Here is a 16911-nt window from a genome sequence, read left to right as displayed (position 1 = left end):
TTGGCCCTTGAGCCTTATCTCCACCAAGAACTCAGAGGTAAGTGATGGGGTCTTGGGAACCCAAGGACCCCTAAAAGAAGAAAGAACTGAGCCTGCGGCTATCTCTGAGCATGAAACTCTTCCTCCCAACTTTAATTTTTCTTTTCATAGAGCCAGGCTTTAGGACAGGGAAATTTTAATTCTGTAACTATATTACTGAAATTGTAGAGTCACTAATTAGAAACTTCTTGTTTTATAGTGTGGGACACTTCTGACCCTGCATTTTCTTCTGGAATTCCAGAGGTAAGGTTTGGATTGATTTAATCATTGGTGATAGAGAGAATTTATTTAGTCTAAGGAAACTTTGAACAATTCTTAATTATACACCAATTCCATGTTTTTACAGTTATAGCAATATAAATACTTGCAAGTGACTACTTCTAAATGCTGGAGAATCTTTTTTTTTTTTTTTCTTTTTTCAAAATGTCTTATCTTTAGAGATTACTATTCTCATTTGAGTTCCAGGGTTAAAAGACCGTCATTTAGGACAGAATGAGTTTTGACAGTGAGTTCTCAGTGGTTCTTAAAACCATCCAGGGCAATAGAGTATCCCACACCAATCTCCCTACTGCAAAGTGCTGAACACTTAGACATTTACAAACATTTTTTAAACACCCTAGAAAAATTCTTACCAAAAAAAAAATGAACGCAAACATTGTTAAAACAATATTTTAGCTATTTTTGATTATTCACTGTTGTTGTTAGAAATATTATTGTTCTTTTAAAAAGTTGCAAGTCTTTAAAAGAAAAAGAACCTCATGGAATTTATATAGAAAGAGGGCCTCTATGATGAAGCTCTCATTTCTTGTGATTAGATCTGTAACTGACAGATGAAATCTCTCGTGGCATAAAGAGAGTGTCAGAAGAGATTTAGGAATTAGAACAATGCTAAGTCTCTTGGTAACAAGCCAAATAATGAAAAAAATCCAGAGAACAAGGATTTATTTAGATTCTCTTAATAAACCACTAAGAGACATAACACCAAAAATCAACATAAACAAGAGGCTAAAGTTAATTATTTGGATCACCAGAGAAAAATGACTATCTGAAGACAAAGATATTTTTGATAGCTTTGAAAATATCCTTAATTTGCATAAGATAAACTTTCTTTCCCTACTATGTGGTTGTCCTAGCATATGGCCGATGCAAACATTATGCAGAAGGAGAAATGAGGATTCAACAATGACAGATCCTATCCATCACTGGTTTTAGCTACAGAGATTGTTAAAGCTTAGAAATAAAAACATGTGAGGATTCCATTCTAACTCAATTGCAGGTACTCCATCTGATGATCAAGGTATATAATCTGGAAAGGAAACTTACAAATTGTAAAAATGAAGTGTCAAATTACAGCCTCATTCCAAACTAGTCCTTTAGATTGTGTTAGAACACCAGTGAATGTCAAGATTGGAGGATTAGTCACAGCAGCAGCTAAACTCAACACTTTGTTCATTTCCCAGCCTAACTTACCTTTATGATTTCTGCTTTCCCTTTCTACCTTTCTTGTTTTTTTTTCCTCTGCACAGAATCCTCTGCTACATAAACTGCAGCCATGAGCTCGGGTTCAGATGCCGAGATGGCTGTTTTTGGTGAAGCCGCTCCCTACCTTCGAAAATCAGAAAGAGAGCGGATTGAGGCCCAAAACAAGCCTTTTGATGCTAAAACATCTGTCTTTGTGGCGGAGCCCAAGGAATCCTATGTAAAGAGTGTCATACAAAGCAAGGAAGGAGGGAAAGTAACTGTCAAGACTGAAAGTGGAGCAGTAAGTAAAAGCATAAGGAGAAAATAATCCCCATTTAATTTCTCTATCTCCTATTGCTGGAACTCTCCAAGCCTGTTGCTAATACAAACACACTTTTAGTTAGCAGTAGACATCAGATTTGAAAGGCAAAAGAATTCACAGCAGTAACTGCATGTCTTCCTTTCCAACTTCATATAGGACTTTAACCCATTAATACAAACCATTTCTCTTCGATTCCCAACTTCCCAGTCTGAATCTCCCAATTAGGAAAGTAAAAAATAGCTTCTCTGAGCACAAGAATTCTTCAGTTACTTATTTAGTTCAATAATGTATTAATATCTCCTTTACTTCAAAAAGAAAAAAAAAGAAGTTGTTTTATAATGAATAGTAAGAAAAAGAATAAAAAGATATAAATTGATAGATAAATCTGGATAGGAAAAAGATAGTGGGAAGAAAGAAAATCTTTTTAAAAATGGATAGTGCCACAATGAACATGCAGGCAGGTAATCTCCTTGATACACTGATTTCATTTCCTTTAGATATATATCCTGGAGTGAGATTGCAGGATCATGGGGCAATGAGCAGGTAGAAAAAGGGTGATTGGATTTGATCGATGCATGCTGTAATGTATGTATGAAAATATCACAGTGTATCCACTGATATGTACAATTAGAATATATTAATTTTTAAAATGGTAGTATCCTAACTTATCATAAGAAACATTTTCTTGGCATTAAACTCTAAATAAATATGTTTATATGCCTTTAAAGAATATAAAATAATATAACAAAAAGTATGTGTGATTAGTTTTATATCATAAACCCTATCTCCAACCATTATTTCTAACACATCTCCTGCTTCCTTACCAGACTCTAACTGTCAGGGAAGATCAAGTCTTCCCCATGAACCCTCCGAAATATGACAAAATTGAGGACATGGCTATGATGACCCACCTAAATGAGCCCGGAGTACTGTATAACCTCAAAGAGCGCTATGCAGCCTGGATGATCTATGTAAGTGTTCTTCAACATCTCTTTTTAGTCCATTTATTTTTCTGAAAAAAGAGACAGGAGCTAGGGATATAACTCAGTGGTAGTGAACTTGTTTGGCATGTGCAAGCCTGGGTTGAACTTCCAGCAATACCAAAAAATAAAAATAAAAAAGCAAGATACATATTTTGAATTTTCTGATTTTCTAGACCTACTCAGGCCTCTTCTGTGTCACTGTCAATCCCTACAAGTGGCTGCCAGTGTATAACCCTGAGGTGGTGGCTGCCTACAGAGGCAAAAAGCGCCAGGAGGCCCCACCCCACATCTTCTCCATCTCTGACAACGCCTATCAGTTCATGCTGACTGGTGAGTAAGGCATGTATAAATAGACTCTATGATGAACAAACAGACTGCATCCTAGTCTTATTATAATAATGTATTCCAGCCACTTGGGACTTCACTGTTTTCAAAGAACTTTCACAGTCATTATGTCATATTTCTTCCCAGGTGAAACTCGCTGAATTCATTGTCCTGCCAAGCTAATACAGCTAGTAAATGGCAACCTATTTAATTCAAGTAGAAGACTTCTGTAAAAATAGTTATTACTGTCCAAATTTTTTTAAACTTTCTGATTTGGGTACAAAAGAGTTTAAATAAAAATTTTTAAAAAGAATCTACATCCACAGTCATGGAGGAAAAGACTTCTCAGCCACAGCTGGAGGATTTTGTGAGTTTTTATCTTTATTTTCAAATGGCACAGTTAATTCTGCCAGCCTCTTTGGTGAGTGAATGAGGCATCTATTCACAGAAATGTATTGCCAGCCTCTCTGGCACTACTAGAACATGAATAAAGAAAGAACTGTGACTCTCCTCCCAAAGATTGTGAAGGACTTTACTACCAGAATGGAAGGGGAAAAAATCTACTTCCACTTTGGGGAAAAAAAAAAAATCTCTTTTCTTTGAAACATTTTTTTAAAAAACTGTATGAAAGTCTGTTATTCCTGCCTTATCAGAGCATAAACAAGCAGCTTAGATTCACATTAGAGGCCCAAATGTAGGATTAAAACCTTTTATCTTCACATACCAAATGTTTTGCCTCTGGAAATATTCTAAATTCTCTAGTTTCCTGTTCTTCCATAGAATTTTGGAAACTGAGGGGCTTTTTTTTTCATTTTTCTTTCTTTTTCTTTTTCTTTTTCGTTGCACTTTCTTTTAAATTGTCTTTTATAGAGGGAGAGAGAAGAAAAAAAGGATAAAATAGGAATATCCTATTATGAATCATTCAGGAGTTCTACAAGGATTCTATGACAGCAAACTGCTCTTTGGTTGTCTACAGAAGCTAGCTACCTCCCAAAATTTATCCAAATGCTAGCTTATGTCAGAGATTTTAATACTCAGCAGCTGCATTTACAAAATCATGGAAGCTATGTACATCACCCCAACTAACTCCCCAGGCTTTGGGGCTACTCCAAACCCAAGGTCACCTATGGTTCCCAAACATGATTTTTGTTTAAAATCATGCACAACTGTGGCATTCAACCTAGTTAATATTATTTTAGCACTGTCCACAGACACCAGAATGTTGTTATCTATTTTCCACTATGTGCAATAGTATCTTCCATTATTTTGCTTATAGTAAAAATAAAATCATCTGAATATGATCCAAATCTGCATTCTATTTCCCTGAATAGAACTTTAAAGTTCTTTAAAGCTTATGTCTATATCTATATCTAGAAATGAATACAATGTTAAAAGGAAAATAAAAGTAAGTAAACTCCAAAATTCACAATTCCAGATCTCTTCTTATTTAGTATTATCAGCAATCAAATTAGTGACATCAAAAACTGGAAGGAGACCAGGTAGCAGAAAAATATGTGAACTGGAAATCAAAAACATGAATATATTTGAGTTTAACTAGCTTGTAATTAATATTAGAAAAGTCACTTTTTCCTCTTTATGTCTCAGACTATTAAGATTTTGCCTAAACAATTTCTATGGTTTCTTATGACCTCAAATTTAGACAATTCTTTTTAAAGAATTTACCAAAAAATTATATGATGCCTGAGGTCTTCTTTTTTATTAATAATAAATTTATTTATTTTAATTAGGTATATATGACAGCAAAATACATTGATTCATTGTATACAATTACAGCACAACTTTTCATTTCTCTGGTTGTACACAATGTAGCATGGCACCATATGTGCAGTCATACATGTACCTAGGGTAATGATGTCCATGTTATTCCACCATCTTTGCCTGAGGTTTTCTTTAAAATAATTCAGTGAGTTTGGTATGGGGTTGAGATGATATAAAACTGGCTGGTTAAACTGAAAATTTTATGCTATGTATATTTTACCACAATAAAAAAATTTAAAATTGTTGCATCTATAAGATGTTCATACAGGGACTCAGTACATTATTGTGTCAACTTTGTGTACATTTAAATTTTTCTGAAACAAAATTTTTAAAAATTAGTAAAATATGTACCTCTGTGCATAATATATATCTATTATAATATGGCTACTATTAAAAAACAGAAAATAACAAATGCTGACAAGGGTATAGAGAATTTAGAATCCTTGTGCACTGTTGATAGGAATGTAAAAATGGCACAGTTACTGTGGAAAACAGGTGGTCTTTCAACCAATTAAAAATATAATTATAGCATGATCCAGCATCCATTTCTGGATATGTACCCAGAAGAACTGCAGCAGGATCTCCAAGAAATATTAGTACATCCATGAGCACCATTCACAATAGCTAAAATGTAGGAATAATTCAAGAATCCATTAACATATTAAGAGATAGGCAAAATATGTTATATTCATATAATGATATATTATTCTGTCTTTAAAAAAAAGAACATTCTGATCTGTGCTATATGGATGAATCTTGAGGAAATCATGCTAAGTAAAATAAGTCAGTCACAAATAAAGACAAATACTATTTTACTTCACTTATATAAGGTATTTATAGTAGTAAATTCAGAGAGACAGGAAATAGAATGTGGTTGCCAGGAGCTAGAGGAAGAGGGAAATGAGGAGTTAGGGTTTAATGGTTATGGCATGTCAGTTTTACAAGATGAAAGAGTTCTAGAAATAAAAGGTAGTAATGATTACAAAACATTATGAATGTACTTAATATCAATGAACTGTACATTCACATGTTGTTAAGATGGAAATTTTATGCTATGTGTATTTTACCACAATAAAATACAAAAAAAAAAAAAGAAAGAAAGAAAGAAAGAAAGAAAAAGAAATGCATGATTCTTTTACTTCTAATTTTCACAGACTTTACACCAAGCGTCAATTGGCTATTTGGAGGGCTAGACACAAAGCCAAAATCCTAAACAAAATCTTCAACAAGTTAAAAAGAACAAGCTTTGTCTGAGATGAATCGATTTAATTATCTTCCTATTGAATGCACTTTTGTTTTAACTGATGATCTTGATTTCTTTCACAGATCGTGAAAACCAGTCAATCCTGATCACGTATGTGATTTTTTTCTTCTTCTTCTTCTCTGATTTGCAGTGATTGTCTTAGATGTTGACAATGTGGGTCATAGTTCTGATCTCTTCTGATTTGTTTGACAGTGGAGAATCTGGTGCAGGGAAGACTGTGAACACCAAGCGTGTCATCCAGTACTTTGCAACAATTGCAGTTACTGGGGAGAAGAAGAAGGAAGAATCTGGCAAAAACCAGGTGGGCCTGACTGCCATGGTCAGAATCCAGGCTCTAATTAGGGCTCTCAGGTACCGAATTCTTGAGCCCCAGATGTGAGAACTGCTCTCTCCTTTGCAGGGGACTCTGGAAGATCAAATCATCAGCGCCAACCCTCTACTAGAGGCCTTTGGCAATGCCAAGACCGTGAGGAATGATAACTCCTCTCGCTTTGTAAGTCTCTTGTTCATGAAGCTCTTCTCCATCTTCAAGTGTCGAGTAGCCATGTCTGAATTATTATTTCAGTTTCATCTCTCTGTATGCTTTGATTTTTTAATACTAATCTTTATCTTTTCAAGGGTAAATTCATTAGAATCCACTTTGGTACTACAGGGAAGCTGGCATCAGCTGATATTGAAACATGTGAGTAACAGGACTGCTGACAATCCAAACAGAGATACAAGTAATTTCATTTCAAAGGTTATTTTGCAATACTTACTGTGCATGAAGCCTATAAAACAGTGGCCTACTGCCTTGTTGCTTGTAAGCTCATGCCAGAGTTCCCCCAAATTCACTGTACACTCCCCTTATCTCAGTCTGAGACTGATGATCCTATAGCACAACCTAGAGAATATCTGCTTCAGAAGCAGCTATGATTTTTTTTCCCAAAACAAATACTAGGACTACCTATGGGTTCCTATGAGTTACCTGTGAGGTTGCAATATAACTTTACTCAAAAAGTTTTGCTCTTGATCTGAACTTTGATGTGTCCAAGGTAGCCCCTCACCATGGATTGAATCTGACATCATCCAAGGAAGGATGAGATATTAGATATTAACTAAAATAGAGTTCACATATCCTCCATATGAAGTTGTTTTTGTTCCAGAGAAGGTATGCTTCGATTTCTGCTATTAAATGACAAGAAGCATAGGAAATGTCATATGCCTATGTACAACTGCAGGTTGATCATCCAGGTGCAATCTCAGTGAAGCCAAATGTAGTGCCCTCAATTTTGACTAAAGACACTGAGGTTCATTTAATTTGTCAAAAGAAATGATATTTTTTTTCTAGTTGTCTTTCTCTCTTTCTAGATCTTCTGGAAAAGTCTAGAGTTACTTTCCAGCTGAAGGCAGAAAGAAGCTACCATATTTTTTATCAGATCACTTCCAATAAGAAGCCAGATTTAATCGGTAAGAAAGAACCTAAATTCATAGATGTTAATATTTTTACAAAAAAATTCTAATATAAAACATAAACTTGTGAATTCTGTGTGCCCAGAAATGCTCCTGATCACCACCAACCCATATGACTATGCCTTCGTCAGTCAGGGAGAGATCACTGTCCCCAGCATTGATGACCAAGAAGAGTTAATGGCCACTGATGTAAGTCAGTCTCTCTCTCTCTCCGCCCCGCCCCCTCTTTTCCTCTCTCTCTCTCTCTCACACACACACACATACATGATTTTAAAAAATCCATGTATGGTAATGATAATAGCAATCTAGTATATGTAGGATGTACCATAAATTTTCATAAATATGTAGTGTCTTCTTCCCTAACTTTTGTGCCCTTATCTTTTCTGGTAGAGTGCCATTGACATCCTGGGTTTCACTCCTGAAGAGAAAGTATCCATCTATAAACTCACAGGGGCCGTGATGCATTATGGGAACATGAAGTTCAAGCAAAAACAACGTGAGGAGCAAGCTGAACCAGATGGCACTGAAGGTACAAATGAACCTTCATCTGGGTTTAAATCAAGAGAATATAGCAACAACAACAACAAAAAAATTAAACCCTATCCTACACTCATCTCTCCTTTATGGCAGGACTTCTGAAGGGAACAAACACATTTATACACTCTGCATGCTTTCCTCACCACTCACTTTCCTCTCTCCATCTCTCCTTCATTTCTATCCAGCCCAAATAAGATCCAATATCCACTCACAAGCCTAACCTAGGGCCAGATAATTGGACATAAAATACAATGAACTAGTACTCCTGCCTTGCCTCAGCAATGGTGGGTCATTATATTAGATAATTTTGCATACTGGTCTATTTTATCATTATCTGGACAAGACTAGGAGCTGGCAATAGAGGATCCTCCCAAATACTGGATAAGGGGTGAAGAATGCCCCTAGGGACATATGTATGTATATGTGAGTTGTGTACATATAAATCTGTTGGCAATATCAGCAGCACATAAGATTAAAAAAAGGATTTGAGAAAGAAAAATCATGTACTCTGCATATGACAAGGATATGCAATGTAATGGATATATAACACAAAGCTAGTTATCTGCTCTTTAAAGCCATTTCTTACCACCAAAGTTTAACATTTGCTCTTCCCTCCTCTAAACTTTGTAGAAGTTACTTTTGAACATGACATGTGTCATTACATTATAGTCACTAGAATTTTAGTCAGAATCATCCATTTTAATTTAATCCCCACATTTTCAGATAAAGAAATCAAACCAGTAAGGTTAAATCCAGAATGGCAAAACTAAGATAAAAATCCAAATATTCTGATTTTTACTCCTCCCTACTATTGAGTATTAAGGTTTATTTATCTTATCTTTTCAACTATATCTAAAATGTCTTAAAAGCAGAGACTATGAATTTTACCTTACATAAAATATTACAATAAACGCTAGACACATGTTTACTTTTAATGAAAAATTCTCAAAATCTACTTGGAAAAATCACTAAAGGCCAGTATACATGATCAACCTTTCAGAGGCAATTACATGTCCTGATGTACAGAGAATCTTATTTGACCTTCTATAGAATTAATTAAAGCTTTTTATTTAAATAATAAGAAAACTGGACTGGAAGAAAATGGAAAGATTAAGTTAAAAAGGATGTGCATCATTAAACAGTCCCTGATTTGTGTGTCTGCAGTTGCTGACAAAGCAGCCTATCTCCAGAATCTGAACTCCGCAGACCTGCTTAAAGCCCTCTGCTACCCCAGGGTCAAGGTTGGCAATGAGTATGTTACCAAAGGTCAGACTGTGCAGCAGGTAAGCATATAACTTCAATGAATCACATCCATCCCAGGCCTCCATGACATGTTTTTGATAATATTAACAAACATTACTGTTTGTGAAGGTGTACAATGCAGTGGGTGCACTGGCTAAAGCTGTCTATGAGAAGATGTTCCTGTGGATGGTCACCCGTATCAATCAGCAGTTGGACACCAAGCAGCCCAGGCAGTACTTCATTGGGGTCTTAGACATTGCTGGCTTTGAGATCTTTGATGTGAGTTATCTTAATATTAATACTAAGCGAGGGGGAGGCAATTATGGGATTTGATATACTAGGTATTTTCATTATTCACTTACATTTACAGTGTCCACACGGTTTGTTCCAATGATGCACCTAGAACAAGACTTATCTCCAAAATATCCAGGCAGTAATAGAATGCAATAATACTAATAACTAACTTTTATTGAGCAGTCAGTGTAATTCTGGCACTATACTAGGGATTTCAAAAGGTTACTTCATTTAATCTTCAAAACAACCCATGAAGGAGAAATTAACATTGCCTTTAGTTACATACAAAGAAGTTGAGATTCAGGGAAGTCAAAAAATAGCAAAAGATCTAACAAACATTCAAGGCAAAGCCACATCACAAACCCAGATCTGCAGCATTTGAGCCACACGCAGGCATCTTTCACGGAGGAGAAAAGGTAGAAAGACGTCCAAACATAAATGATAGTCTTTCCTTGTTCAAGTTCATCTTATACAAATGATTTAACATCCAGGAGGATTTTTTAAATGTTTGATGTAGAGATAATAGCCTATTCATTTCACTATACATCAATTTAAGATAAGATTTCCTAGCTGGGTGCTGTGGCTCATGCCTATAATCCCAGTGGCTTGGAAGGCTGAAGCAGGAGGATCATGAGTTCAAAGTCAGCCTCAACAACTTAGTGAGGCCCTAAGCAACCCAACAAGACCCTGTTTCTAAATAAAATAAAATAAAAGGCTAGGGATATGGCTCAGTGGTTAAGCCCCCCTGGTTTCAATCCCTAGTACCAAAAAAAAAAAAAAAAAAGGATAAGCTTTCCTTAATAACATGACAACCAAGGTGAAACATGAACTTTATTTTAAATTGTAGCATTGGGGCAGTTAAATAAGGGAGGCGTTCCAATAAGTTTCTTTCTCTTTTGCTCTTAAATCTGAACTACAGCATACAGGACCATGATTGCATTTTTAATGTACATTCTTGTCTGTGCAATCTTAAAGTGAAAAGATACCTTATAGTGTAATTGATACCTGGGTCCCTAAAGAATGTTCAGAATTCGTAAGAAAGACTCATGTCAATAATGATCATATTTTTCTGGAAATTTTGAAGGAAGAATAATTACTTTAAATCGTATCTCATTACTCTATTACACATTGTTTCAGTAAAAGAAAATTTTCAGTAATGAATTTTACCACCATAAAAAACAGTAAACATTGGAAATCTCTTCTGTTTTGAGCAGTTCAACATAAAAAACAGTAAACATTGGAAATCTCTTCTGTTTTGAGCAGTTCAACAGCCTGGAGCAGCTGTGCATCAACTTTACCAACGAGAAACTGCAACAGTTCTTCAACCACCACATGTTCGTGCTGGAGCAGGAGGAGTACAAGAAGGAAGGCATTGAGTGGACCTTCATTGACTTTGGGATGGACCTGGCTGCCTGCATTGAGCTCATTGAGAAGGTCTGTTTGACTTCCAAGGAAAAGTCAGGCTGTGAGGATTACTTTCACATATGTCTTCAGCAATTCTAGAAAGTTATTACTGTAATCTCAAGTAATTTAAGATCTGAGTGAACTGGAAAATAACTATTTAGAAATAACTTCTTCTATGACTCTTACATTGGAAGGATGAAAGAGGTTAATTTTGTTCTACCCAGTTTTCCTTTTCCTTTCTTTTCTTTATTTCTTTTCAATACCGGAGATGGAACCCAGGGTCTCACCCATGCTAGGCAAGCACTCTAACTCAGATTCATCTTCAACCCTTTTTATTTTACTTTAAGACAGGATCTCACTAAGTTGCTCAGGCTGGCCTCAAACTGTGATCCTCCTGCCTCAGCCACCTGAGTAGCTAGACTGCAGGCATGCACCACCATACCCAGTCAGTTTTATTCTAATTACCAATACAAACACAATTTTAAAGCAGCACTGAAAATTCTACTTGAGGTCTGCTTCACTAGAAGAATCACCCTTATTAGATTAACTATCTCCATTACGATCCAATATGTCATTATAAAAGACTTCTCTAAACAAAAATGAATGCACAGGTGATACAGTTGGTGCTTTTCTGAAAGCTAATTTGTTAAAGTCAAACTGCTCATGCTACTTCATAATCTGTTTTTTTTTTTAACTTTTTTTTTGTAGTTCTAGATGGACGGAATACCTTTATTTATTTTTATGTGGTGCTAAGGATCGAACCCCAGTGCCTCACACATGCTAGGCAAGAGCTCTACCACTGAGCTATAACCCCAGCCCCATAATCTATTTTTAAGGAGATAAATATACAACACTTTAAATAAAGTTTGGGTTACTCATACAATTCCATTATTGTGTGTAGAGTCAACATCATTCTAAGTAAGTAGGTTCTTTCCATAGCAAAATAAAATGTTGACATTTATTTAATAGAAAAAGAAGTGTGATTATTCAAAGCATCTTTAAAAATCACCGCTAATTGCTCTGCTGACCTTTGGGATTTGTAGTCAGGTATTCTTTTAATTGAAAATAATGCTAGATTGAATGTGAGAAAAAATACACACACACATACACACACACACACACACACACATTTAATTGAGGGACTCATAATTTTAGAAAATATCAGATCTATATATTTTGAAAGAGAGGCGATTGATACCACTATTTATTCTTCTGAATCCAGCCACTGGGCATCTTCTCCATCCTGGAAGAGGAGTGCATGTTCCCCAAGGCAACAGACGCTTCCTTCAAGAACAAGCTGTATGACCAGCACCTGGGCAAGTCTGCCAACTTCCAGAAGCCCAAGGTAGTCAAAGGCAAGGCTGAGGCTCACTTCTCCCTGATCCATTATGCTGGCACTGTAGACTACAACATCACTGGCTGGCTGGACAAGAACAAGGACCCCCTGAATGACACTGTGGTTGGACTATACCAGAAGTCAGCAATGAAGACACTGGCCAGTCTTTTTTCCACATATGCTAGTGCTGAAGCAGGTACTTTCTATGTCCTTAATCTAAATTAAACCTATATCCATAGAGTGTTCATATAACATTCTAGCCTTTGGGATTCTATTATAACTGATGGGTTTTCTTCTTTTTACCATAGATAGCGGAGCAAAGAAAGGTGCTAAGAAGAAGGGCTCTTCTTTCCAGACTGTGTCAGCTCTTTTCAGGGTAAAATGCTAATTTAAAATAAAAATATATATTCAGCTTCTATAAATTATTATAATTATAGGATTTAGAAAGGAATGGAATGTTAATAGGAATCAATTCAAATATTTACTTTTGTCATTCCTACAGGAATGGTTGCTTTATTCATTATTCCTTATTATGATTATCTAATGAATTCAGGAATGCCAAAATATTCTTAGAAGCTTTTTATTATATAATGACCTGATTTTTAAGGAAGCATAGCTGAACTTCATAGCTATTTTGTGAAGGTCATATTCCTATTTCCTAATGTTGCCCTTTGAGAATGTTTTTGAGTTTCCTCTTTCAGAATGAGCCTGAATATACTCTTTTTAGAATATCCTTACACCATAACACATCTTTGTCCTCTGAAGTGCATTTAATTTTTTATATCAGCTGAAAAATGCTAGTGATTTAAATGAATAACATAAAAAAATCTCTTGAAATTGAAAGAATAATAATTTCACTACAAATGTAATTTTCTTATGTCGTTGAAGAAATGGCTCTTCCTAAGGGAAGTACATAATACATCTAGTCTAGTGACTGCTTTATGAGATTTTGTGTGGCTAAGTCTCATTCCCTTCAAAATTAAAATGCAGATATGGCCTATAACCTCTGACTTAAATGGAAAATCTCTCTTCTTCTTTTCCTTTCTCACTACTGATTTGCATTATCTCACCAAATAGACTCAGTTTGTTAAATTGTTCTTATTATATGTTTTCAAGAATACAAACTCACATTACTTATTTCCATTTCCTAATGGTTAACTGAGATACAGAAAAATCTGTCTTCTGTCTTCTTAAAGATTATGCCTAAGAAAGACTGATCAATATTTATATGTAAGATTTTTATGGCTGGATGAAACATCCTCTCCTGTCATAATCAATCACTGTATTTTTGGAATAACGATCCCATATGCTGCAGACCATGTTCTTGGGTACCCAAGATCAATCCACACAAGATTGTAGAATCTCAAAATTTTAGATTTGTCAAAAAACTAAACAAAACTAGAAGTTAGAGGACCCTGGGAACAATGAACTCAAGAAAGGAATCGAAAAAGTTGAACAATTGTTAATCTATGTTACTGCTAGCAACTGTGAAAACCATTAGCACTGAAAGAGACAAAAGAGACTAAAGGATCATATCAACTATTTTAAGATGAAGCTCAGAGAGACAAAAGGGATTTTATAAAGTCAGGCAGCTCATTAGTGGCAGAGAAAGGCCACTAAGTCTTTTGTCTTCTGATTCCCAGTTGAGAATACTTCCTGTGTATCAAGGCTACTGACTTTGCAGTCTGTTTATCAAACAGATCCTAGATGTTATACATTAATTCCTTAGAGGTCTACGTTTCTTCCCAGCCCTCTGGCCTTCTGGCTACTTAGCAAAATAGAATCCTGAGACCTTCAAAATCCATAAGCTTATGCCTATTAGTTAAGAGAGTATCATATAATTATTTTTTAAAAAAAATCCAAAACAGAACTTTCTCATCAAGTCCCTTCTATTTGATTTTCTAGGAAAATTTAAATAAACTGATGACCAATCTAAGGAGTACACACCCTCACTTTGTACGGTGTATCATTCCCAACGAAACCAAAACTCCTGGTAAGAAACAGAGCATGAAATAATCAAGCAGGACAGGTTTGAAAATTCAGTGCCCAGAAGTTAAATTCTCTTCTCTATTTTTAGGTGCCATGGAGCATGAACTTGTCCTGCACCAGCTGAGGTGTAATGGTGTGTTGGAAGGCATCCGCATTTGCAGGAAAGGATTCCCAAGCAGAATCTTATATGGGGATTTTAAACAAAGGTCATTTCTCTTTGTTGTATTTCATCAAACGTTGTGAAGATTTTATCATCTTAATTGCTGTCCTCTGTTATTCTATTTCCTGTAATCTTCTTGGTATATATTATAAAATTAAGAGGTTTAATAATACAGTTTTGAGGTAAAAGTACAGGATAACAGGTTAGAAGAACAATAGGAAGGAGGTATGCAACAGAAAATCATAGTTTCACTAGCTGACCTTAAAGAACAGTTAGACTTCCTACTTTGACTTTTGTTCTTAAGATTTTTATTGATATTTCTTTTTGGTGTCATTTGAATCTGGAATCACACCTTCCTAACTATTCTTCATCTGTCTAACTTAACAGATACAAGGTTTTAAATGCGAGTGCTATTCCAGAGGGACAGTTCATTGACAGCAAGAAGGCTTCTGAGAAACTCCTGGCCTCTATCGATATTGATCATACTCAGTATAAATTTGGACATACCAAGGTATGTTACTTATTTATGCCTGATCCAAGTACCTTCTGCCACTTCTGTCTCATGTAGTATGGGGATGATTTGTGACTCTTCCTTTCTCCAGGTTTTCTTCAAAGCTGGCCTTCTGGGTCTTCTGGAAGAAATGAGAGATGAAAAGTTGGCCCAGATTATAACAAGAACACAAGCTGTCTGTAGAGGATTCCTAATGAGGGTAGAATACCAGAAAATGTTACAGAGGAGGTAACAATGATATAGAATATCAAGACTATAATTATCAATTAGACTGGAGATTCCCAATCAGACTTCATCATTCACTAATTCTTTTGTTTTGTGGTTAACATGTGCCTCTCAACCCTACAATACATCAGCTTTTGCTTCATAGCTCATACTTGAATTCCCTCCAAAACTTCTCTCTTGCCTCCAATTTCTCCCTTTTCAACTATGTCACATATAGCCACAGAAACAGTTTGCAGAAAGCACTATTTTCATCAAGCCATATCTGAGTTTGTGGCTCCCCATGGTGTGCCATATCAAATCCAAGTTGCTTTGTTTGGCTTCAAGACCCTCTCTGTTCCCCACCTCATCTATCATTTCCAACCACACAGTCTTTTCCAGCCAGGCTAAACAGTTTACTTATCTCTTATGTTCATGTTTTCACGAGTCCTGGTCCCCTCATCCAAATTTATCTATTTACAAGTTCCATTTCTCCTTTCTGTAATTAACGTCACCAAGCTTATCTACACATTCCCTCTCCTCACACACATCTTACATTCATTTTGCTTGACTGTACTTATTCAGGTTCACATTACTAGTGTTCTCAAGGCTTTCCCATGTGTCTACATTATGGTTTTGTCATAGTGTCTGCCTTCTCAGACTTGTAGTTCTTAAAAATTGGACCTATAGAGATAGAATTTTCATTTTAACAAACTTGAAGATAGATACACATTGTTACAAGTTACTCAAACCCTTTTAGTCTATTGGTATACTTTGCAGAAAGGGTATATTCTATTACTATTTTTGAGTTTTACCTAAGATTAAACAAATTTTAGAGCACAGTTCATATTAAATACTCAGCAATTATTAATATCTAATTAAGCAGATAAGACTGAGGCCCTCAAAAGAATTTAGAAAAATCACTGTATTATCTGAGGAAGCTAACAAAAGAAGAGTGGATACTTCAGTGGTGATTAAAAAAGAGAAGTTTAAAGAAAGAGATGACAAATCAGATGGTCACTTTAGGTGGGGCAATTCTGAAACCTATTCCATTTCACAGCTAACATTCATATGGCAACAGCCAAGCAACACAAGCAACTTAAAATTGCTACATCCACTTCCAAATCATTACCACTGTAATAGGTCAAATGATCCTTCAGTGAATGGGTATGCTACTCATAAATTCAAATATTTACCCTCCAAAGTCAGCTTCTATCCTAGTTTGATGGAAACTAAGAAAAAAGAATTGCTCAATAGGAACAGAACTTATTAGCAAAGCAGTTGTGCTGAGGACTGCAAACTATGAATGTGAGTGTTCAGAGTACATGTGTGTAAATTTTGCATATACAGAATCTGACATCATGTACAAAGATTATCATTAAAAGAACAGTTCATGTGCAATAGTCATAATAATATTGCATCTAATGGATCAATCTACACTGATATTGTTTTGTTTTTGTTTTTTTGGTACTGAGGATTGAACCCAGGGTTGCTTAACACTGAGCCGCATCCATAGCCCTTTTTTAATGTTTTATTTTGCGACAGGGACTTGCTAAGTCCTTAGGGCCTCACTAAGTTGCTGAGATTGGCTGGAACTTAAAATCCTCCTGCCT

General features: G+C 35.6%; 1 protein-coding gene across 1 annotated transcript in view; it reads left to right on the top strand.

Moving 5' to 3' along the window:
* Positions 1 to 250: 250 nt before the first annotated feature.
* LOC143411007 (myosin-8) overlaps positions 251 to 16911 on the top strand; it is a 29200-nt gene continuing 12539 nt past the window's right edge. Inside the window, exons 1-20 of the mRNA XM_076871866.1 lie at positions 251 to 282; positions 1566 to 1801; positions 2650 to 2793; positions 2979 to 3135; positions 6235 to 6262; positions 6365 to 6473; positions 6573 to 6665; positions 6791 to 6854; positions 7523 to 7621; positions 7710 to 7813; positions 8015 to 8153; positions 9326 to 9444; positions 9533 to 9682; positions 10961 to 11131; positions 12324 to 12633; positions 12746 to 12813; positions 14343 to 14430; positions 14515 to 14632; positions 14974 to 15097; positions 15189 to 15325. Of these exons, the coding sequence (XP_076727981.1) occupies positions 1592 to 1801; positions 2650 to 2793; positions 2979 to 3135; positions 6235 to 6262; positions 6365 to 6473; positions 6573 to 6665; positions 6791 to 6854; positions 7523 to 7621; positions 7710 to 7813; positions 8015 to 8153; positions 9326 to 9444; positions 9533 to 9682; positions 10961 to 11131; positions 12324 to 12633; positions 12746 to 12813; positions 14343 to 14430; positions 14515 to 14632; positions 14974 to 15097; positions 15189 to 15325 (2432 nt within the window). The 5' untranslated portion in view covers positions 251 to 282; positions 1566 to 1591. The remainder of the gene's footprint in view (positions 283 to 1565; positions 1802 to 2649; positions 2794 to 2978; positions 3136 to 6234; positions 6263 to 6364; positions 6474 to 6572; positions 6666 to 6790; positions 6855 to 7522; positions 7622 to 7709; positions 7814 to 8014; positions 8154 to 9325; positions 9445 to 9532; positions 9683 to 10960; positions 11132 to 12323; positions 12634 to 12745; positions 12814 to 14342; positions 14431 to 14514; positions 14633 to 14973; positions 15098 to 15188; positions 15326 to 16911) is intronic.

This window comes from Callospermophilus lateralis, chromosome 11, assembly GCF_048772815.1.
Source record: "Callospermophilus lateralis isolate mCalLat2 chromosome 11, mCalLat2.hap1, whole genome shotgun sequence".
NCBI classification, from domain to species: Eukaryota; Metazoa; Chordata; class Mammalia; order Rodentia; family Sciuridae; genus Callospermophilus; species Callospermophilus lateralis.
Note: the sequence above shows the minus strand (reverse complement) of the source record. Positions and strands in the feature narration are given on the sequence as shown.